At 37.4% G+C, this 25,870-nt stretch overlaps 1 protein-coding gene across 5 annotated transcripts in view; it reads left to right on the forward strand.

Annotated features, from left to right (window-relative positions):
- The first annotated feature begins 973 nt into the window (after positions 1–973).
- The window catches only part of LOC110380103 (uncharacterized protein), a 48,008-nt gene continuing 23,111 nt past the window's right edge, over positions 974–25,870 (forward strand). For 2 of the 5 annotated variants that reach the window (XM_064042899.1, XM_064042901.1), the window contains exons 1-3: positions 977–1,261; positions 15,306–16,623; positions 22,955–23,106. In XM_064042899.1, coding sequence (XP_063898969.1) covers positions 15,359–16,623; positions 22,955–23,106 — 1,417 coding nt within the window. In that variant the 5' untranslated portion in view covers positions 977–1,261; positions 15,306–15,358. Of the gene's footprint in view, positions 1,300–15,305; positions 16,624–22,954; positions 23,107–25,870 lie in introns of all 5 variants that reach the window. The other 3 variants (XM_064042903.1, XM_064042902.1, XM_064042900.1) reach the window with 3 other exon arrangements.

Below are 25,870 nucleotides of genomic sequence, written 5' to 3' on the forward strand. Positions count from 1 at the left end.
TGAAATAGGTCACTCTAAGATATTTCTACCTAATTTCTTTTGTAACTAACCACGTCATGCTGATTCACTTGTATATTGAGATATTTTTGGCAATTCCGGTAATCCATTATCTATAAATACTTACTAAGTTATATCTTTACTATACAATAAAGGGAAATCATTTTTTTGTTTGTATTTGTACCCTTAAGGCTGCGAAACCTGCACCAATTTGAAAAAATCTTTCCCGAGTACCTTACATATAGGGCTGCCATCCGTCCGGGTTTCCCCGGATTTGTCCTCGTTTGGAGGCCGTCCGGGGGACGTCCGGGCGGGGTTTCAAGAAGTGTCCGGGGAAAACCCGGACACTTTTCATGTAAGGAAGCACCTCATTGAATTTAAGTATATGTTAATAGTAAATGGATTACAAATGAGGTACTATTTTGTTTAAAAAAAATCGTACTCGTTCGGGGGAAAAATGCGATTTACGCCAAATGTCCGGGTTTTTTCAATGTTTGTCCGGGTTTGGCGAAATTCGAGATGGCAGCCCTACTTACATAGGCTATATTTTATCCCAATACGGGCAGAAGTTCGTCTAGGGCAAAACCGCGCGCTAATACCTATTCCACGAATAGGTACTAGCGCGAATAGGATCGTGAAATTGCGTCAGAAGATCATATAGGGTTAATATGATCTTCTGACGCATTTTCACTACAAAATTACTGACACGATTGGAATGAAATTTTGTACACAGTTCGTCTTGAGCCTGAGATAGGATTTTTTCTGGGTGCGGGAATCAGTAATGAGTGAAACTGTGGTTAAGAGGTAGTGCAAAATAATCTTCAGAAACAAGCAACCCCTGATGACTAACAGCTTTTGCAGTTACGATTTGAAGTGCACATTTCAACGTACGCAGACAGTAACAGAATAAGTATGTCTATTTCCGAAGACGTAACGTAAAACGAACCAGTCTAACGACGGTTTTCTGACGCGCGGACGCGACAACAGTCAGTTATAAACAACCTCTTTGCTCACGATCGCTCCCTATTTAATCTGTGGTTCGATAACCTATTTTTTTTTTGTTTGAAGGGAGCTGTCAGATTTTGCCGCGTATTTTTTTTTTGTCTACAATATTTTATATGGTGATACTTTTACGTATAAATAATAGTTTTCTAATAACTGGTTTTTAAAGTGAAAATAATATTTGCCTAAGCCGTTGTGTTTACGTTGACAGTGCGTCGTGAAAAGTGTTAATAGTGTATTTTTTTGTTTGTTGCCAAGTGAGGTGCGCCATCTTTTGTTTTTGGTTTTTGAATTTAGAAGGTTGGTTGTTGTGCGATTTGCGGTTTGTTTTCGAAAAAGGTTTTAAATGATTGTAGCGTAACATTGTAGGTACATTATAATTAAATGAGTGATCATTTTCTACAAAAAAATAAGATTTAAACCCTGATTTAAACATACATATACAGTATACTTACATACCTATATACTTTAAAATGCATAAATACCTACCGAATTAAATAGATATGATAGTAATTTTGCTCGGGAATCGCACTCGTGCGTGTGATTTTTCTGAAGTTCTTTAAAGGGCAATTACCTAAGAAAGATTAATTAATGTCATCCTTCATTCAATAAATAGGTACATAGATAATTCAATAAATACATTGGTCCTACTTCGTTGGTCTAGTGCAGTGGTTGGATAGCATAACTGCTACACGACCCGGTCTCGGCTTCGACTACCGGGTGAGGCTTTTCTTAAAGCAGCAAAAAAGTGTTTTTTATTTTATTTGGGAATAATTTGAAACAATGTTGAATTGTATAAGTTGTAATTTAATTATTATTAAATTGTAATAGACAGCTGTGTTGCTGGGAAGTTTGTTCTTCACCACTTCTTCTTCCTAGCCATAACACTAGGAAGTGGTGAAAGGGGGGCGTTTTGGGGGTGCTGTCCTTTTGTAAATTTGACGTGAAAAAGTGCTAAAAACTAGCCTAGTTTCAATAAATGTTTTTGACTTTGACTTTGAGCCAGGAGTTTGGAAGTTCGAAAAGCATTTTTCATAATATTATTATTCTAGTGAAAGCAGTCCAAAACACCACATTACGGCCCTTTTGATCATCCATTTGGCAAAGACAACTAAAGTATCGAAAGTTTTATTTTTTCCATTTGTTGCTAACGACATGAATATTTATAAGTAAATAATAATGTTGCCAACATACAAATTAGACAGGTGTGCTCTTATATCACTGTTTTGTGTCGGCTTAGCTTTTAATGACTAATAATAGTGATTATTCTGATCTAATACTAAGGCAGAGTTTCATTAGAATCCGTTCAGTAGTTTTTGGGGGTGAAAGAGTGACAAACCAACACAAATACCCAAACTTTCACGTTTATAATACTTGATAGTTGATACCCGCGGTGTCACCCGCGTCCCGTGGGAACTACTGCCCGTACCGGGATAAAATATAGCCTATGTTACTCGGGAACAGTGTAGCTTAAAAACAGTGAAAGCATTTTGAAAATCGGTTCAATGGTTACGGAGCCTTTTGGGTACAAACAGAAAACTAATGTTTCTTCAATATTATATATTAAGTATGTATAGTAGAAGAAGAATAGTATCCCTACTAATATTAAAAATGCGAAAGTAACTCTGTCTGTCTGTCTGTTACGCTTCCACGTCTAAAACACTAAACTGATTTTAATAAAATTTGGTCCAGAGATAGAGCTGCCCTTGAGAAAGAACATAGGATAGTTTTTATCCCTGAATTTTGAAGAATTCTCTTGGAAACGCGATATAACCGAACTATACGCGGGCGAAGCCGCGGGCGGAAGCTAGTGATGTTATAAAACTAAGAGAAAAGCTAGTCATTCATATAAACCGTTTTAACATGTTTATTAGATAAAAATCTAAGATTATCTCCATCCTAATTCTATCTAGGTATCTTGATCTAGCCGAGCTAGGCCCAGTGACCCGGTTTTACCTGTTTTTACCGTTAGGTTATAATTTTATATAATAAAGTCGATGTATGTGCAATTAATAGCCACTTAACTGATCATTAAGAAAAACTTTACTATGAGGTACTGATAATAATCATCTGCCTAGCCTTTTCCCAACTATGTTGGGGTCGGCTTCCAGTTTTACAGGATACAGCTGAGTACCAGTGCTTTACAAGAAGCGACTGCCCTATCTGATCTGACCTCCTCAACCCAGTTACCCGGGAAACCCAATACCCCTTGGTAAGACTGGTTCGTCAGATTTTCTGGCTTCTGACTACCCGTAACGACTGCCAAGGATGTTCAATGACAGCCGGGACCTACAGTTTAACGTGCCATCCGAAACAAAATCATTGGTGCCCAAGATATACCAACCCAACCCAAGAAACCCATACCCAAGAAAGTACATACAAACTTTTAAATATTTAATTTTTTAAATATTTTTATTTATAGTAAGTGTATATATTAGGTAATAAGTTAGTTGTATGTTGTATATATATTTATTACTATTACTAGATTAATATTGAGATACAAACTTAGAAAAGTTGCATTGGTACTTGCCTGACCTGGAATCGAACCCGCGCCCTCATACTCGAGAGGTTGGCTCTTTACCCACTAGGCCACCACGACTCTAACCTTATGATCGATCGATACTAAGTAACTCGTTAAGTTTAAAAAAATAAGCTACGTCATACATGAAAGTTTGATGCACACTGCAACCTAACTCTTACGAAAAATAAATGTCATTTCACACACCCGCTAATTGAATTCTCATGGTCAAACCAGTTTGTAGAAATTACGTAAAAACTAATAAATAAAACATAGAGTTGAATGAAAACCTCTTCGGTTGCGAATCCATTAGGATTGGCTTAAATACTTATGTTAATAGTCAGTAAAAAGTAGTCAAGCAAGAATGTATGGATACGCATTAAAAGGTAACGGATTATATAAGGAAATATGTAACAGAGTGCAAAGCATGTGATGCGGAGGAATGAGGCTCATGTTGTGAGGAAGGCGATGAGCATGAACGTGGAACACAATCCGTCCATCGTTCGCGGGATTGCTCCAAACTTATCGAGGCCCTGAAAAAAGGCCCGCTACATAAATGATTGCCAAACACGACTACTGTGCCAAGGGCCTCAGGTTTTCTTCCCGGATCGGGCTAAAATGGCTTGTAACATTCACAAAGCATCCAGAATCTTTAAGTTGGTAATTATCAGTTCTCGCAAAGGTCCTGCTTGTGATCTCTCTCCGTCAACACCATCGAAAGATTGTCGTCCCATCTCCTGTGAGCTGGCTGATCTCCTTAGGGAGAATAGCCGCTGTGAATGCTATTTCATTTCTCAAAATACTGTAAGATTGATCTCTATTTTTATGTTGACTTAAAAATACAATCATCCGCTTGACGAGCTCTTCTTTTTGGAAATTCACAAAAAAACAATAATAAAATAATCTAGCAAGCTCTCTGTTCAATACTATATACTCTGTGGTATCCAAAGACGCGTAACACACACATTTTTTCTTAGCAAATATGAATAGAATTGCAACGAGTCGGTCAGGAAAACACTCTCAAAGAATGTTGCTTGACCTCCTTTCTGTTGCAATTTTACAACAGTTTATAAATACATAACATTTTGTACCTGGATGTTATTACTGGCCTATTTACTTGCTTCTCAACGATACGCTATACTTAATAGCATTGATTAATATATCGGGTGTGTCGTACCCAATCACATTAAATCCTATCATACACTTTACACATAATTATACTTTATGATATTCTTTGGTGAATTGTGAAAAAAAATAAAATAATCTATTCAGTGGTTTATCCACAGGAAGCATTTTTCGTTTTCATAATTTACAACATCATGTGTAAAGCAGAGATAAAGTTAGGAGTACCTATTGAATCTTTTAACCACTTGACAGCTGTCAGTTTTCAAGGGAGAATTTCAGTTGTTTGTAATGACTGACTGTATGGTGTTCTAATGTTTGCTCTTCTTTGTTCTAATCGACATATATTGACCAGTATATTAACGCATTTAATTGAATGTGATTAGGTACGACACACCCTATATACTCTATCTATCTATATAAAGGCGCCGAAAGTAATGGACCGCTTTGAAAAATTCTTTCACTGTTGAAAAGCTAGGCTATCATCGAGTAACAAAATACCAGTATCCATTTTCGTAACATGAAAAGGATACCTTTGGTAACATGTTCTCGACTGCATGATCATCTAAAAATAATATATCTGTCTGAAGCAATGCTACATTTACGAATCCACTTGAAATGCGATTGGAACGCAATTTATATTTATTTATGAATAACCATGGATTGCGATTGATCTGTCTGGGTTAGATTTAATCATTCAGAATTGGAATTTATTTTGGTTTCTGCGCGCACGCATGACGACAAAAAGTTTAGCGAGAACTTCTGTGTAGAAAAGCTTAGAGTACAGTTTTGATTATGACTAGGACACACAGTCGCCAATTATAGATTAATCAACATACACCAACAACCAGTATATAATACAACTAGTATTTATATACAGGAACTAACTATAATAATAACATGAGTTTACATGAATAATCAAACTTCATACAGCTTGGTAAAAAATTGTACTTGGTAGAAATTATACCTTTAAGACCCAAGTTCACCGCCTTATTACTACGAATTTTCACGCTCAATTTTCAATGTAAACAGTAATTTTAAGAAAAACGGACGTTCCATTGTCGATGAGCTCGGGCGTCCGATAATATTTTTGTGAAGTCGTCTAAAACATTCAGTTTCATAGGAAGTAGGTAATTAAAGCTTTCTCATTTTAGGAACTTACGCAATTCGACTCAAACAGGAAATTGACAAAATATAAATAGAAAAACAGATCTTTTCTTGATGGATTCTAAGAGACACATCCGCTCTTTTAAAGTTTTTAACCATAAAAATAAAATATGGCGAGTAACACGGAGGAAGGAAATAGAGCAGAGATGACATAAGGAAGGAGTGTATCACGGGTGATATCAATCACCAACTTCCAGACTACGGGCTGCTTTGTGAAAGTTTGTAAAACGCGCAAAGCAATTTCGGTCCTACACGGGAATCTAAAAACATAAAAAGTCATTTATTCAAAGTAGGCTGAAAATCAGCCCTTTTTGAAGGTCTTTACAAAAGACAGACCCCAAAACGCCCGCCCTTCACCACTTCCTATGTGTTTTTGCTTGGAAGAAGAATCGACCCCAAGATCCCGTGCACAGCAATCGTCACACGACTAGACCAACAAGGCAGGCAATTATATATAGTCATCATCCTCCGAGCCTTTTTCCCTACTATGTTGGGGTCGGCTTCCAGTCTAACCGGATGCAGCTGAGTACCAGTGCTTTACAAGGAGCGACTGACTATCTGACCTCCTCAACCCAGTTACCCGGGCAACCCAATACCCCTTGGTTAGAGTGGTGTCAGACTTACTGGCAGGCAATTATATTAATACTTAATAATAATGTCATAATCTGAGGATGAAAAGTCAGTATGTTATAAAGTAGGAAACAGTTTAATTTGCTCCTAAATTGCATCCTATTCCGTTCAGTCGTTATGGACTGATTAAGCCTTCCTACTTCCTAATATTATTGCGAAAACTGTGAATGAGTTATTACGTACATTAAAATGTTCGAAACTAGCATCTGACAGCAGTTTCACCCGTGTCCCGAGGGAACTTCACGAACTTCTACCTTCCTCGATAAATAAATGGGCTACCTACTCTGAAAGACATTTCAGATCGGACCAGTAGTTCCTGAGAATAGCACGTTCAAGCAAACGAACAAACAAACTCTTCAGCTTTTTAATATTAGTATCGATTGAAAGGTTAATTTATCTATTATCTATCATCAACATCAGCCTTTCGAAAGTTTTTTATCTACGTATAATTTGTTAGGTACTGCTAAACGGATTTCGATTAAACTTAGCAGTAATGTAAAGCTTTTACATCAAATTAACATACATAGGCTACTTATCCTATTGCCGGAAGTAGTTCCCTCAGGAAACCGGCGAAACCGCTGGAGGTTAATTAATACTAAGTTAATTTAAATCACATATAAGCATATCGTATTTTCGGCAGTCGTTACGGGTAGTCAGAAGCCAGTAAGTCTGACACCAGTATAGCCAAGGGGTATTGGGTTGCCCGGGTAACTGGGTTGAAGAGGTCAGATAGGCAGTCGCACCTTGTGGCACACTGGTACTCAGCTGCATCCAGTTAGACTGGAAGCCGACCCCAACATAGTTGGGAAAAGGCTCGGGAGATGATTTAGGCAAATCGAATACCTATCTGAAGAAGTAAAAGTAGTAATATTTTTCAATAACTACCAATAAAACTATGATTGCAGTTTTATTTTATGAGCTGGCAGCATTCCAGCGGCTCACGATCTAAAATTCCAAATATCGGATTTGAGTTATAATGAATGCTTTCGTTTTTATTGGTTTAACTAATTTCATTCTGTGGCTGTGTTCGCTTTTATCGTAAGTATTTATTGCTTTTGTTATAAAAAAAAACTACACATTTTCACTAAATATTGTACCTAACTTCTGCACGGTTAACTGGGTACCTACTACTCCACGCTACTAAATAAAAATATTTAAATGCAGCTATCTAACACTGAAAGAATATTTCAAATCGGTCTAGTAGTTTCTGAGATAACCACATTCTATAGGTTTATAGGACTTTCATAAAAACTTCCTTCCCGTTTCATCCGGGTGTGCGAAGTAGGTCACAAGGTGAAAAAGCTGGTGGATGCTACAGTATATTAAGTAAGTTGGTGATTGATACACCCGTGCATCGGAGAGCAAGTAAATGTCCGCCTGATCTCTCTCCGGTGGTGTCGGATTGCCGTCCCATCGCGCTATGAGAGTTAAGGAATAGTGAGTGCACCTGTGTCTGCGCAAATGCTTGTGCACTATAATATGTCCTGCGCAGCTGGCTGATCTCCTTACATGAGAACAGCCGCCGTAGCCGGTAATCGGCTAGGAGGACATCATCATCATCATATTACTTATAGATTTTAGTAAAGCTACGCTAAAAAGTCGAAACGGATTGGTACTGTTTACTTAAAAAATTAAAAGTGTTTACATAGTTGACAGCTGTTTTAAGAAAAACATCCTTGGCAGTCGTTAGGGGTAGTCAGAAGCCAGTAAGTCTGACACCAGTCTAACCAAGGGGTATTAGGTTGCCCGGGTAACTGGGTTGAAGAAAGGGTTGAAGAGGTCAGATAGGCAGTCGCTCCTTGTAAAGCACTGGTACTTAGCTGAACCCGGTTAGACTGGAAGCCGACCCCAACATGGTTGGGAAAAGGCTCGGAGGAGGATGATGAGTTGTTTTAAAAAAACTCGCGTTTATGTGTCGATAAACTTAGGCTTAAGTATTTACATGAAAAGCTCCAGTCCAGTAAATTAAATATTCCTATTTTTTCCTCTTAAATCTAATCCAGTATTACAAACATAAACAGAATCAATCATAAACTGCTGGAAGGAAGTGGTTTGACGTCATTCGTGAAAACAACACGGTTGACATTGAGGCTGAGTGTAAAAAGTACGCGATCCAATAAAAGTTCTTATGTGTTGAACTGTGAGAATGTAAATATACGTTAGACTATGTAGATTTGAAAAATTAAAATTTTGATTCCAAACATATTTTTCAGTCGGTCTGATACCGAACAAACACCTAATCGTAGTTACGTGTGTACTTCCATTCATTTTCATACTGATTCATGAGCCCAAATCAACCATAGGCCGACAAATTTTTGCAGTGTGCGCGTTGTTGTACATATATTAAAAATGTGAAAGTTAATCTGTCTGTCTGTTGGGATTTTACGCCAAAACTTTTTAACCGTTTGAAGTTAAAGTCACAGATATTAAGAATGGCTAAGTATGCCCTTCTCGTAAAGCGTACAGAAATAAAAGAAATAAGTAAAACTAGGTAAAATCTATGAAAATGAAACTTGGTACTCATCCTAGAGCCTAAGCAAGGTCATTTAGGTACATTTATTTGTTACTTAGGATGCAGTAACCTCTAAAAATACATAAATCGCGGGAAACAACTAGATTTTCAACTAAAATCGCCAACTCCAAAACGTGGAGTCGAAGAAAAAATAAAAAAAATGCCATAAAGGTGCTAATAAACATACGAACCTTTTTGTAAATTTTAATTCATATATATCTTCATCTCGACTCGTTTAGTTAGACGAATAAAATAAATCTATTTTCAAATATGGAACTGCATTCGAACGAAGTTAAAACAAAACAAGAAGCAACAAAACTCTACATGTGTGTGCGTGGAACAGTATTTCAAACCGGACGCGGCTTTCCGTTAGATCAGCTGTTATTAGTAACGTAGTGAGGGGCGTTTATCGATAGATTTATCGGTTTTTGGGAAGAACGGTTTTTGGGTGGGCTGGGCTGTGCTTCCGAATTAGGGTAATAAAAGTCAAAAGTCAAAGCTCTTTAATCTGTAATGGACGATTTTGTTTTTTATTTTTATTCATAAAATAAATAGAAAAACTATTTTACATCTGAATTTATTATTAAATTTACTAAGTGGTCTCGGTTGCTACTTTTTATATATGATAATTCACATCGATACGCGTTTAAAACTATATTTAAAAGCCAAATTAATTATTGGAAAACCAGCATTCGCCTATAAAAACTACATCTAAATAGTTAGTATGCGACAGACAAAGAATCATAAAATATTTCACTTTTCTTATTGTCACGGTAGTTAATTATAAACGTAAACGTTCTCGTTCATGCGATGCCAGTATTAAAATAGTCTATATTTTTAATCCCATGGACATCTCAAAAAACCTTCAGACTTACACGAAAAATAAAAACAAACATCTTTAAATTAAAAGCAAAGTCTTATCTTTCTCTAATACTAATATAAAAAAGATTAACATTTTTGATTGTGAAAGGCTCTGAAACTACTGAACGGATTTGAAAAATTCTTTCACTGTTGTAAAGCTACACTCTTCCCGAGTAACATAGGCTATATTTTATCCCGTTACGGGCAGTAGTTCCCCCGGGACGCAAGTGAAACCGCAGGAAAACCGTTAGTACTAATATAAAAGTATAGTAGTAGTATAGTTTTCTCACTGTTTCATTTTCTTTTCTTTTTTTGGCTTAGTTAAGTAGGTTTATGTGCAAATTATAGCGCATGCAGTGCTCTTCTTTAAGTGATGAGGCACTTAGATATAAGTTCAAACGTATAGTTATAGATGTAACCGTGTACTCATTGTTGAAGAGCCAAACTAAATAAATAAATAAATAAAAAAGAGATTTTTTTTGCTTGTATCTACTCTAAAGACTCCGAAAGTACTGAACCGATTTGAAAAATTATTTCACAGTTGGGAAGCTACACTCTTCCCAAGTAAGGGCTATACCTCTATATTATCGAGAAGCTCGTTGAAAAATAAAAACAAACGTGTTTAAATTAAAAGTCTAATCATTTCGTCATAAGACACGCCGCGTGTCATCGCCACGCGTCTAACAGTGCGTAGTAAATATAAAGATATAAATAGATAATATACGCTTAATGTAAATAAAAACTCTCTCGTATTGATCGCACGCGCATCACCACGAGATGGGCGACATGTGCTCTTTGTCATTTCTATCCTCATTCGTTAAATATCCTGATTGAAATTGATGGATGTTTTTTCTTCTTTCACGCAAAAAATACTCGGTGGATTTTTATGGAGCTTGGATATATTATGTAGCTTATATATCAGAATAACATTTAACGTACGTAACGGAGTTTCTACGGGATGCGTGTTAAACCGATAAACTTATTTTAAATAAACTTGAAAAACTTGAAATTTAAATTGAGTAGGGTGTATAGGTGCAACTGTTTCAATGACTAGACTTTCTGGCTTCTGTCTACTCCCAACCAAAGAGGTCAAATGCCGACCAGGACCCAATATACCTATATATTCCTCCATAATCTAATATTTTTTGCTGATCAGTGGAAGAAAGTAAGGTCTGCGTGTCTGAAGTACTGCGAAAAGTCAGTGAGATAGTATTGTTCTTAATTATTGTTATTAGCCTGCAGCCATCCTAATTAAGTGTACAAATAAATAAAAATAAAAAACGCACCTCCTAGTCTACCTGTCTCTTAATCAATTAGTCGTCTGCCAAATGTGACTTTATTTTTATCACAAGACGAACTGTTCTATTTTATAGGAATACATAGTGTAGCTTGAGACGCATTGCAAGGCACGTGGTGGTCACGTTTGCATGCTTTCAGTCTGTTGTAATGTTTTTAATTATAAGACTATCAATCTTGTCCGCTTTTATAAATATGATGCAAACGACAACTGTATGAAAGTAGCTATATTCTACGGATTTTATTTATTTATTTTTATTTTATAATACAGATTTTACCGCAGTAGTTAATATTGTTCACACATATCGATTAAACAACCAATTTTTAGAACACCTTTATTAATAGTTAAAAGTTGTTTTAAGAAAACTGACTTTTATTTTGTCGATGAACTTAGACTTTAGGCTCAGTTAAAAACTTCTAAAAGACATTTATATGTTAAACTGTTATGTTCTTAAATCTTATTAAATAAAAAAATTACAAATTATAACCATCGACATTCTTCGACAGTTAAAGCAACTACACTAATACCTATATTTAGCTTTGTATATCGATAACTACTTTTTATCGATATATTATACCCATCACTATAATTTACTTTCTCTGAAATAAACATTTGCCAGTGAGAACACATGGCTCGTTTGTAATTTAATTGTGCTATTGACCTTTAAAGATCATCTGCCTAATGCCTTCCAGCATAATCGGATGCAGATAATTACCAGTGTTTTACAAGAAGCGATTGCCTATTTGACCTCCTCAACCCAGTTACCCGGGCAACTCAATCCTCTTTAGTACCTAAGACTGCAGCTTCTGACTACCTGTAACAATTGCCAAAGACGGGATTGACAGCCAGGACATTTTAACGTGCCCTTAATATACAGAGAAAGTCGTTATGACAAGATAACCCGATGATGATCGTCCCGTGCAGCTGATACTTAGCTATGAACTCCTTTAAAAAAATATACCCAATTAATTAGTATATTAATTATTATTTTTTTAGCATTTTCACTCGTACCTCGAGGAACTTCTTCCCAACGTTTTTCGGTACCTGGATAAATAAATATATAGCCTGTATTTGAAAAAAAAAAACAAATCGTTTCAGTACTTTCGGTTTTGTTCTTTTTTATCCTACTAATATTATAAACGCGAAAGTTTGTATGTATGGATGTATGGATGTATGGATGTATAATAATATAATAATAATAATATCCTCACCCTTCTCAGCCGCTCATGTCCCTGTTGCCCTCTTGTTGCTTTTCAGTGACTGATTCCCGGGGGCCCAGTAAGTGAGTTGGCGAGTCTCCACCTGCCATTTTAACATGTATTTAATACATTGTCATCGGCAGGTGCCATAGTTCCCGTAGTTTCCCCATTCCTAGTCCATTAGCATCCCATCACAATAGCCCAAGTAGTTTTCATCCATAGTTAGCAATAGTTTAGCACAGAACCGGGGATTGTCCTTGGGTACATTTCTATAGGGTATACAGGGATAATCGTCGGTTTTGTGTCAACATTTCATTAAAGTTGTCTCAAAAGGGCTTCAGCGTGTTGGCTTCGGCCCCACGTTCGCCTCCCAAAAATCCGGGACTCTGTAGTCCCGAGGTCTGGAAGAGACATACATATATAATAATAATAATGTCGGGACACCATTTTACACACGGTCGGTTAGCCTCATGGTAAGTTATTAATTAACTTGTGTTATGGGTGCTAACACAACTGATAAACTACATATAGCTACATATATACAAATTTATAAATACATATTGTAACACCCAGACCACGGCCAACAAGCATGCTCATCACACAAATGTTGACCGAACCGGGAATCGAACCCGGGACCTCAGGTTCGGCAATCCGGTATGGTGACCATTACGCCATCGAGGTCGTCATGTATGGATGTTTGTTACTCTTTCACGCAAAAACTACTGAATGGATTTAATGAAACTTTACAATAATATAGCTTATACATCAGAATAACACATAGGCTACAATTTGTAAACATATTGTTCGAAATACTAAACCTGCGCAGACGAAGTCGCGGGCACCAGCTAGTATTAGAATAGAAGTCAAGATAGATATACCTAGAAAATCAAAACAAATCTACACTCAAATAACATCCCTACTATCGATAAACATTCATAAATCTCGGCACATCACTAAACTTTCCCTGCGCACGCGCAGCTTTATATTTAGCCGAGACACTGACCTTATGCTTTTTACGGATGCATTTACGTCTCAACCAAATTGTATTAACTTCTTAGTAATTTGTATTGAATTGAAGTTTTGGGAAAAACGTTGAAAAAACAGGAAAATTGTCTGAAGATAACTTTATTTAGGTAAAACTAGCTATTTCCTGCGTCACATGGAAACTACTGTAAAATATAGCCTATGTTACAATGAGATAACGTAACGTAACGTAACGTAGCGTTCTACAGTAAAATAGGTATTTTCTAAATCGTATCTGCAGTTCCGGAATCTTTCAAAAAGGTTTTTTTATTTATTTGTTGGCTACATTCTCTTCTTGGTAACCATATTTTTAATGTTAAATGATAAATAAATGGTAAATAATTCATTTACTTATCAAGTAAATATGGGTATTTTTCATTTAATCAGTACCAAGTTTTAAGTTATGAAAGTTTATTAACACTCGGAAGAACGGAAAACCGTTTAAATTATTTACGCGAAGGACTACAAGAAGCGGGTGAAACTGCGGCACACAGCTAGTTTATATTGTAATTCTGCCAATACTAATAATGTACACGACCTTGTTTGTAGACGTTTCCTACAAATGCGATGATAGGTTTAGTAGTTTGTTGTATAATATACACAGACTAGCTTTTTTCCCGCGGATTCACTTGCGTCCTGTAAGAACTACTGCCCGCACTGGGATAAAATATAGCCCATGTTACTCGGGAAGAGTGCAGCTTTGCAACAGTGAAAGAATTTTTCAAATGATTTTAGTTGTAGAGCCTTTAGGATAAGAAACAAAAAAAATCCTCTTTATTTTATTCGGAAAGATTTCAAACAACATTTGCTGTCTTACTATTCATAGATTCTCATAATACTGGCTTCTACACTGATTGTTGACCACGGCGGCTGTTCTCTTAGGAGATCAGTCAGCTGCGCAGGACATATTATAGTGTCCAAGCATTTGCTTGGACACAGGTGCACTCGCTATTCCTTCACTCTCATAGCGCGATGGGACGACAATCCGACACCACCGGAGAGAGATCAGGCGCAGGACCGACATTAACGTGCTGTCCGATGCACGGTAGTATCAATCACCAACTTCCAGACTACGGTCTGCTTTGAGTATGTTTCTTAAAAGATGTCAGATAGGCAGTTGCTCTGTGTAAAGCACTGGTACTCAGCTGCACCCGGTTAGACTGGAAGCTGAGCTCACGTGGTTGGGAAAAGGCTAGGCATATGACTAGCGGTGAGTTGCACTGTTTACCTATAATGATAACGGAATCATTTTCAGTAGTCAAATCGCCGCTGTGAGCAATGAGCGGCAAGTATACGGCTGGTTATGGTTTGGTTATCGTTATAGTTAAATAGTGCAATTTACCCTATTAATTCTTTGACTAAAAATTGTTCTAACCTAGTCCATAAGATATTGTTGTTTTTATATTTCGAAACTATTACAAAACAACGATATTTTAGTTTCATGACACACATAGGTAATGCCAAGTTTTTCATACAAATAAATACCTGTGATACAAAAATAGAATTTGTATTTTTGTCACTTCGATTCTCTTGGACACAGAAAGATATATTATATTTTTGCTGTGAAGAGAAATAATATTTGAATTTATTTTAATCTGTTTTGAAAATCTATATTGGTATTCTCGATTTGTTTATTTGAGAAAACGTTTGCAAAAACATGTTAAAATGTAAACTCTTCGCATAAACATTACGCTGAAAGTACCAGGAGTACATAAATTACTAGGAGCTAAATAAGTGCGGCTGAAAGGAATTTATTCACCAAGTAAGTATACTATACGTAAACGCAATGTGTAGAATATTTTTATACATTATGAAATTGTTTCATAGTACTCAATTTCATTCACGTAGCTACAAAAACAATCCAATATTTACATAATATAGCGTAAATCAAAGAAAAAAAAACGAAAACAGACCGCAAACCGCGCTAAATCAACCTCGTAACATAAATATTGGCCACTCTATAGTCTATAGTTTCAGGCGAACAGTCGCTGTGACAACGCCGGCCCAAGCGGACATGACACGCGGCTGCCATGTTTAATTTCTTCAAGAAAAAAGGCGGCAAACCCGAGGCCGCGGCGACGGCCGACGACGCCCGAAAACTCCCGAACCCCGACCATACGAAATTAACATCAGTTACCGCGCGCGCGCAACGAAACGAACAGCCTAATGACAAAACGAACATACTACGCAAAGATGTAGTGAATCTACTGCTACCTGACACCGATTACAACAACCAGAAGACTGGCGTTGGCGCTATCCTGCAGATTATGGCCGGCAAAAGGAAACGGGGGAAAAGAAAGAACGTGCGAGCCGAGTCGTGTCGCATCAGCCCCTTGAAAGAGACGAATGTATTACAAAGGAGCAACTCCGATCGGAAAGCGAGTGACGTACACGTTCCCACACAAGCCAAAAATAATTCAGACGATGCGGACTTCGTCAAAGCTCTGGTACTGCAGAAATATTCAAAGAACAACGATAATAAGGAACACGTGTCGTTAGTGTACGTGAACGAACCTGATTTGGATGAAAAAAAACATGCGGAGGCATTGCTTAGGGAGATCGCGCGCACTATAGACTGTACCGTCGACAAATTAAATGAAACCAAACAAATGGGAGGTACTGACAGCAAAGTTGATAAGAGTGAACCTGTATACGAGAGTATTGACGAACGAAACTTGAATTATAGAAATGAATTGAAAGGGGAATTGGATAAACTATTAAATGCTGACAATGGAGTAGCAGATAGAAATAGCGCGGAACCTGAGAGTGAATCGCCGGGAATATCGAAGAAATCGAATCTGAAGCCTCCTAGGTCTGACACAGAAGGTTGTTCAGATGACGACAGGTCAGACTGTGGGAAGAAGAGAGTCACGTTCAGAAAACACATAGTCTTCGACGATGGGGAGCAGCAAACTGATGAGGAAGTCTGTTCTTCTTTCGAGTCCCTTTCTTCTGAAGACGAAGAGTTTCTAGAAGATGCTGACGACATAATATTCGCTGATAACACGACTGTTATCAACGTTAATAGTTGTGACAGCACTGCTCCTGTGACGATTAAAGTAGAGAGTCCAGAGACTTTAAAAAGAATATCCAGTGACAATAGTGATAGTGGTTTTATAGAAATAGGTGATAAGAGTGAAGTGACTGACAAGTTAGAGGACTGTGAAGGCAGTGAGAGTGAGAGTGAAGGTGAAGTGAGTGGGAGTGACTCTGAGGAGGAGATTATAGAGGAGATAATAGAAGAAGAAGTTTTGGAGACTTTTGTTGATGGAGAAGATGGAGATTTGGATGAACAGTAAGTAGCTTTGTTTATTTCTGTTAAAAAGTCCTTTCTTCTTATTAGTGAGCTGCAGGTTTAATAACCTTACAAGACTTTATTATTGTGAACACACTTGTTCACGTATCATCCTCCTAGCCTTTTCCCCAACTATTTTGGGGTCAGCTTCCAGTCTAACCGGATGTAGCTGAGTACCAGTGCGTTACAAGGAGCGACTGCCTTATCTGACCCCCTCAACCCAGTTACCCGGGCAACCCAATACCCCTAGGTATAAACACTCGTTCATATAAGCTTAATTATTATTTGTATGAAAACGCTTAGGTATCTCAGGAACTACAGAGCTGATTTTTAACAAAATATTTCAGTGTTACATAGTTACGGTAGATGCTAGTAAACAATGCGTTTGTATCTTAAATAAATAAAGCCTAGTGTCAGAATTATCTAAAATTATCTACGTCATCTAACAAGTTATTTGTAATTCATATTTCAATAAGGATAATTTTAGGTTAGCATAAAATTTTATGATAGCTCAGTTAGCCAATAGAACAGACCGTTAACGTTTCAGCTAAGCATTATTTATTGGGTTCGATCTGTTGACAAACTTTTCTAATTATGTATCTATGTTGCGACAGCGGTTTCACACCTATTTCCACTTCTTGTGGTAGATATAACGTACGATATAGCCTTCCTCGTTAAATCAGCTACCTAACACTGAAAGAATTTTAGAAATCGTTTCAGTAGTTTCGCAGCCCTAAGGGTACAAACAATCAAAACAAGGTTACTTACCATTTTCCCATGATTTCATCTGCATTCCGTGAGAACTACTGCCCGTAACGGGATAAAATATAGCCTATGTTACTCGGGAAGAGTGTAGCTTTCCTAAAACTCTTCTGTGTTTCGATAAAAACTATTTTAACCCAAGTTTACCAATAACATAAAAGTCCGTTTTTTCCTAAAACAGCAGTCAACTTTGAAAATTGAACGTTAAAATTCATAGGAAACAGTTGTTATAAGAAAACTAATATTCATTTTGTCGGTGGTCTTAGCCCTTATAATAATAAATCTTTATTTTCAAGCAACAAGACTCAAAATCTTAATCTTAGTATCATATATTTACGTAAGTATCTATAAATGATGTTTGGATACACAGAAATGACTTGTAACAAAAACTATTGTGTTAATAAAACAATTAACTTACTTATAAATGCTAATAATAGAAATTCAACAGTAGAAATTGTTCGTCCTTAAAAATCTTAATAATAGAAAAACAAAAGAAAACGTCCTTAGTCTTCGCAATTTATAATTGTCAACAAAACAAAAACGTGCTGTTTAGTGAAATGACAAAGAAATATATTGCATAGCAGTGTTTCGTGTTTTTCTGAACAATGAGCGAGCGCAGTCATAGTTATCATTATCAAGGATCTCCTTTCTTTATTAATAGCTTTGTTTTACAGTCAGGCACTTCTTGTTATTAATGTCAACATGACACGAACTTGCATAGAATCGTCTTATTTCTGCCTTAATTGTTCTCAATTTTATTTAAGGTACGTTTTTCGCTTCCAAAGCAAGCGAAAAACATACAAGCGAGCTTTTGCAAGTCTGTATGTACTTTCTAAGTATATCTTAGACACCAATGACTGTGTTTCGGATGGCACGCTAAACTGTAGGTCCCGGCTGTCATTGAACATAATTGGCAGTCGTTACGGGTAGTCAGAAGCCAGTAAGTCTGACACCAGTCTAACCAAAGGGTATCGGGTTGCCCGGATAACTGGGTTGAGGAGGTCAGATAGGCAGTCGCTTCTTGTAAAGCACTGGTACTCAGCTGAATCCGGTTAGACTGGAAGCCGAACCCAACATAGTTGGGAAAAGGCTCGGAGGATGATGATTTTCGCTTCCACCGTTTCTGAAGTATGTTGGGGTCGGCTTCACGTAAACGTATGTAGTTGAGTACCAGTGCTTTACAAGGAGCGACTTCATATCTAACCTCCTCAATCAACCTAGTTACAAGGGCCATCCGCCACCTTTTAGTAAGCCTCTTTGTCAGAATTTCTGACTTCTGACTAGCCATAATACTGCTCATCATCCTCCGAGCCTTTTCCCAACTATGTTGGGGTCGGCTTCCAGTCTAACCGGATGCAGCTGAGTACCAGTGCTTTACAAGAAGCGACTGCCTATCTGACCTCCTCAACCCAGTTACCCGGGCAACCCGATACCCCTTGGTTAGACTGGTGTCAGACTTACTGGCTTCTGACTACCCGTAACGACTGCCAAGGATGTTCAATGACAGCCGGGACCTACCAATTTAACGAGCCTCCCGAAACACGGAGGAACTCGTCATTAGAACATCACCCATACACTGAAAGACCACACCAAGCATTGCTAAACCTTATGATCGATAAACCTTTGCAGCTGTTACTTATCCGAATATTACGATATAACAATAAATCTTTTAATTAATAACAAGATTTACAAGCCATAAGAAAACAAGGAAATGCTCTATTGTAATAAATAATTACAGATTAAACGCAATATATAACGACGTAGATTTTGGCTGCATGAATATCAGTAGTCGATCCTACGCACTCAAGTATTACGCATTTTGAAAAGCTTGAGTACTTGTCAATATTGATTTGTAGCACTCATGTTTATTATTAGATGGTAAATTACTTTCTAAGTGAGAAAATCGTGGCTAAATAACAGCCGCATGGATCGATCGATTAATTAAGGTTAAGCAACGCTTGGCGTGGTGGGTCCGACATTAACATAAGATAAAGATATTTTATTTGTAAAACATGAGTGATGATGAGAGAGGACCATCTTTTTATGACGAGTTCCCCCATTTTTCGGAAAGACGTTTACTTGGTTGGCTGTCATTTGAACATCTTTGGCAGTTGTTAAGAAGTCAGAAAGTCTGACAAACAGTCTTACAAGGCAGTATCGGGTTGCCCGGGTTGGAGGAGCTCATATAGGCAGTCACTCCTTGTGGCACACTGGTACTCAGCTGAATCCAGTTAGACTGGAACCCGACCCCAACATAATTGGGAAAACGCTAGACAATTGATGATTGAATGAAACAATGCCTTGGGTCTGTTTACATTAAAATATTATTTCCCTATAAGAATGCCAAATTCCGCGAAATAATAAAATAATGCTTTATATTTTTGTTTGTAAACTTTAAATGCATCCTCATGGATTCCAAGAAAACTGATTGACGCAAAACAAATATCTAAATTCCATGTAAATTAATATTATTCTCAAAATATCTGACCGATAACTAGATTTGAACGTCATTGATGCCATCTCTGCATTAGGAAAATGGTTTATTTTCTTATTAAATGTCGTTTGGTACAGTTTTTTTTACTAAAGATCACCTACAGCTATAGGTTACCTATAGCTGCATCTGGCTAAAAGCTACAGTCTACCTGGATATAACTAAGTAGGTGACTGGTGGACCAGTGTGTCACATAGAGCGACTGCCTATCTGACCTTCTGAACCCAATTATCCGAGCAACCAATACCCTTTGATAAGACTGGTTGTCAGACTTTCTTGCTTCGGGAGTTTCTACCAAGGAGCAATGTTTCTTCTTCCCAGCAAAAACACATAGGAAGTGGTGCAGGGCGGGCGTTTTTTGGGGCTGTCTTTTATAAACATGACCTTCAAAAAGAGCTGATTTTCAGCTTACTTCGTATTAATGCCTTTTTATTTTTTACGGACTGCTACGGATGTTATTAGCCGCTAGTGTACTGACAAAAACGTGATTTCCGAAATACTTCAAGTACAAACGTACGTTTAAGAATATTCAATGAATGGAGCAAAATATAATAAATTATTCACTATTTATTCGTAACTTTAAAAATGTAAATTATCGTAGATATTTTGAAGGATTACCCTTCATAAATATTTACAAAAAACGATCATAGACAAACATATCATATGACCACAGCTTGTAAACGAACTCAAGTGTATTTGCGCGCGCTTTTTTGACACTTCAAGGGCGCCATATTGGCGATTGACGCACAGAATGAGTCATGCGTATTCTAAAATTGTAACAAAGAAAGTTTGTCAGACATGTTTTAGTTTTTATTGATTTTGTTAATGAGTTTTAGGTTAAAATGAGAAATTGAATCAGTAGGTGACATTTAAAAGTACTATTTTTTGGATTTTCTTTGTAAGTCATTACCAAATCTTTATACCTACATATAAAAAGTCGTGCTTGTTACACTTCTAATAACTCAAACATGGGTGAACTGTTTAAGCTGAAAACTAGAGGGGAGGTAGCTCAGCGGGAGAAAAACAGGAAAGAAGCTAGTATAAATTGTAAACAAAGCATATACAAATATAGCATAATATTCATCATTAGTCTTATTACTATCCCACGTGCGTGCTGCGTCCTCTTCTCATACAGAGAAGAAATGAGCGTTAATCACCATGCTTGCTCAAGGCGAAAGCAATTTCAGGCTTTAAGGTCCAGATGTTTCCCTTCACCTTTACGCAGTCATTGGTGTCCAAAATACTTAGAAATTAAGATTTTTTTTAAAGACGTCAAAAATCATCAAATGACCCCTCCCGCTGTGGGTTAGCAGCGGTGAGGGAGTGTCAGACTCTGACTAAAAACCGTCGTGTTCCGTCGTAGGCCTTTTATGTACCAGGGCCGCGGTAAAACTTAAACTTAAAACAACTGTTTACTATGAATATGCACGAAAAATTTCAAAATAGACATTTATTTTTGAAAAAAAACGGACGTTTATTAATATTGTCTATGAACTTGGGGCTTAATATAACTAAAAAAGTTACATATGTTCTTCTGACTTGGAATCAAACACACACTCATACTTGAGAAGCTTGTGCTTTAACCACTAAGCCACTCTGTTAACTGGCTAGGCGGATGATAAATCAATTCAGTAAACCATTATTATTGTTCAAGTTTCCGCCCAAAGACGTGCTTTAGTTATTTATTTACAAGTTTTAGGAAAACAGCGTGTAACGAGAAGTACAGAAATAATAATGTTTATTTCATTTTCAATGTTGCCTTGTTGCGATAGCTGTTTCTACTATTTTCATAATCACTAGCCTAGACTTACTGGACTATGTTGGGGTCGACCTTCAGTCCAACCAGATGCAGTTGAGTACCAGTGTTTTACAAGGAGCGACTGCCTATCTGACCTATCAACCCAGTTACCCGGGCAACCCAATAACCCTTGGTTAGACTGGCGTCAGATTTACTGGCTTCTGACTATCCGTAACGACTGCCAAGGATGTTCAATGACAGCCGGGACCTACAGTTTAACGTGCCATCCGAAACAGTCAAAGGTGTCCAAGATATACTTAGAAAGAACACATACAAACTTAGAAAAGTTGCATGGTACTTGCCCGGCCTGGACCCGAAACATAGGTACTCATACTTGAGAGGTTGGCTCTTTACAATACCCACTAGCCCACCACTACTAATATAAGTATTTTCTATAGCAAAACCTAAAACACATTTTTGCAGTTCCCATGGCTATACCAGACATCAACGCACCTAAACCAACAAACTATTCAACGCTATATATATATATAGGTCTAAACCAGATGCTTGAACCATACCTAGATAAATAAATCTAGACTGAAATCCAGGCGTAAACACAGATAGTCTGGCCAAACGTTTCAAGTGGGAAAACATATTTGAATATCATCATTTAATGATAGGTCTGATTTTGGGCGCATCTGATCGGAATATGTAATTGAATTGTAAACAGATGTTACTGGAGCTATGTATTATGATAATTCTACATACATAATTATGTATGTAGTAGTAGTGTATAAAGTCTTAGAACCATTTATCAGTAAAGAAAATGTTTAGAAAAAATGTGTGTTCGCGCACAAATGTTGCAGTTTCGCGGACATTTTAGAAATATTCGCGCGCAATATTTTTCTGCTTAATTTGCATGGGTCTCGAATTCTCGATGCCGCACCCTCGTCATGCCATCTAAAGAATGATCATAATTTGGTTAAAGTTATGTATATTAAAAGTCGGCGAGATCAAAGTCAAAGCATTTTTTTATTTTAATCAGGCCTATAAAAGCACTTTCGAAACGTCAAACTAGTTGCATGGTTCCATAGAGTCGGTCTCATCGAGAAGAACCGGCAAGAAACTCCATAGAAACTCTTACACAAAAAACAATTAATTACAATAGTTTTCAAGTTATTTTACACAAATGAAGCTAATAATTATGTATTAATAAATTATATGTACTAAACAATATTATTGAACAACTGGATATTTTTTATAACTTCATCATTTGTCCATTATTTTTTACTGACATGATTTATAATTAAAGTCTCACGCTGCATAAAATCTGTTTACAGGAAAACCCTGGTCTCCCAAGAGTCGAAGTTTCAATCCCAAGTGGCGACGCTCACAGAGTTAGCCGACAACAGATGCGGGGAGGCCGAGAGAGCGAGGGAACTCATCTCCGCTTATAGGAAAGAAATTGAGGAGAAGGATCAGGAGATAGAACGTAAGTCATCATCCTCCGAGCCTTTTCCCAATCATGTTGGGGTCGGCTTCCAGTCTAACCGGGTTCAGCTGAGTACCAGTGCTTTACAAGGAGCGACTGCCTATCTGACCTCCTCAACCCAGTTACCCGGGCAACCCGATACCCCTTGGTTAGACTGGTGTCAGACTTACTGGCTTCTGACTACCCGTAACGACTGTCAAGGATGTTCAATGACAGCCGGGACCTACAGTTTAACGTGCCATCCGAAACACAGTCAATGGTGTCTAAGATATACTTAGAAAGTACATACAAACTTAGAAAAGTTGCATTGGTACTTGCCTGACCTGGGATCGAACCCGCGCCCTCATACTTGAGAGGTTGGTCCTTTACCCACTAGGCCACCACGACTTTTTTTAAATAATTTTTTGAGATAGAACGTAAGTATTGTGTAGATTTTAAGGTTTTTGTAGCATGAAAATCGGATGAAGGCAATGGCCAATACCTACAAATGTTATAAATGTGAAAGTAACTCTGTCTGTCTGTCTGTCTGTTACGCTTTCACGTCTAAACTAATGAACTAATTTTAATAAAATTTGGTACAGAGTTAAAGTTGACCTTGAGAAAGAACATAGGATAGTTTTTATCCCGGGACTTCTCTTGGATACGCGATACAACCGAACGAACCGAATTTGTGGCTAATGACAAAATTCAATCTTTACCGACTGACTATGGCCATGGCCCTAGTTACCTGATATTTCTTAATGAAATTAGTGATCAGACTTAAAGGCTTCTGACTACCCGTAACGACTGACCAAATGACAACCCACCAATTAATCGAAACTTCTAAAACATGAAGAAACTCGTCATGATAAGATGTTCAATATAAATCTATACATACTAATATTATAAAGGTAAAAACTTTGTTGGTTTGCTTGAACACGCTAATCTCCAACTACTAGTCCGATTTAAAAAATCTTTCAGAGTTAGATAGCCCATTTATCGAGGAAGGCTATATGCAACTCTTTATCAGTGGTTCCCACGGGATCCCGGTAAAACCGCTGGCAGAAGTTAGTCATTACATACAATGTGGAACTGAAATTGAACCTACAGTGCACTCTAGTACAATTTCACAATGTACCGAGTACAATGATTGTTTGCTCGCACCCTGGCTAGCAGCCAAGCGTACTTTCTTCAGCTGAGAGACGCAACTATATGTCATATGTCATGTTGACTCATATTGTTGCAATCAAGTAGTTTATTCTTTGTTTGCGGACGTTTGGTGGGAGTGGGTCGTCGGTTTTTTGTTTTGAATGTGTGGGAATGTAGTGTGATCATTTTTCTATGAAAGTATGTACTTCTGCGTATGTAGCTTTTGCGGGCGGTTGAACTCGCGTCCCAAGGGAACTTCTTTTCGTATCACTATAGAGGTTATATACGAACGAAAGTATAATATTTCTGTCTGTTTATCGCGCAGAGACTTCTTTTCGTATCACTATAGATTCTATATACGAAAGTATAATATTTCTGTCCTTCGTACGCGCGGTAAACAGACAGAACAACTTTCACGCCAAAACTTCTGAACCAATTCAAGTGAAATCCGAAAAAATCTTTCACTGTTGGAATACGCGAAAGTATAATATTTCTGTCTGTTGTACGCGCGGTAAACAGACAGAAATACTTCCACGCCAAAATTTTTGAACCAATTCAAGTGAAATTCGAAAAAATCTTTCACTGTTGGAATGTTACATTCTTCCCGAGTAACATATTCTACATTTTATTCTATCTGTTCAATCTAAATCAAAATGCCTTGATTTTCAGGCTGCATTGGCCCATAGATATACGTTAAAGACCAAAATACATATTAGATTACTAGCTTCTGCCAGCGGTTTCACCCGCATCCCGTGGAAACCTCTGCACGAACCCAGATAAAAAGTAACCTATAGCCTTCCTCGATAAATGGGCTATCTAACACTGAAAGAATTGTTCAAATTGGACCAGTAGCTCCTGAGATTAGCGCGTTCAAACAAACAAACAAACAAACTCTTCAGCTTTATAATATTAGAATAGATACAAAATTGTTAGTAGGTATATAAAAACTTAAATCTATATTAGTAACACTTCACTACGCACTATGTGTTACGCACTGTGCGCGTATAACATCGCGGGGAATAGCCAGTCTAGTATGAAAGAGTTAATGTCAAACTGTCTGCTACTTGGCTGACTATTTGTCCGTCTGTCATCGCTAGCCCTTCGTGTGTTCGGTAGTATTTAGCTCACTAATTAATTACATTACCACCTTTGACCTTTGTAAGCGTCGGCGCTTCGGTAACTCTTTCTAGAGAGAGTTCATAGTTCTCGCCAAACGTTTAGTCGTTACGGCACACTCTAATTCAAACTCAAAAACGTTTATTTAAATTAGGCTTTTCGAACATCAAAAACAAAAGACAGCCCCCAAAACGCTCACCCTTCACCACTTGCTATGTGTTTTTGCTGGGAAGAAGAAGTGGCGCAACAAACTCCCCAGCAACAACAGTCTATTAGGTTTGAAGAACCAGAATTTTTACAAAACAAGTAAAAAAAAATTACATCTATAAAACTAAGTAATCAAGCATTACTTATAGTCTATTAAGTGTATCGGCACATTGTGAATCATCATCATCAGGCTTTTTATCGTCCCACTGCTGGGCTGCGGCCTCCTCTCACACGGAGAAGGATTGAGCATTAATCACCACGCTTGCTCAATACGGGTTGCTGATTTCAGACTTTAGGTATAGTCCAGCTTTCC

The sequence above is a fragment of the Helicoverpa armigera genome, chromosome 30, assembly GCF_030705265.1.
Source record: "Helicoverpa armigera isolate CAAS_96S chromosome 30, ASM3070526v1, whole genome shotgun sequence".
NCBI lineage: Eukaryota > Metazoa > Arthropoda > Insecta > Lepidoptera > Noctuidae > Helicoverpa > Helicoverpa armigera.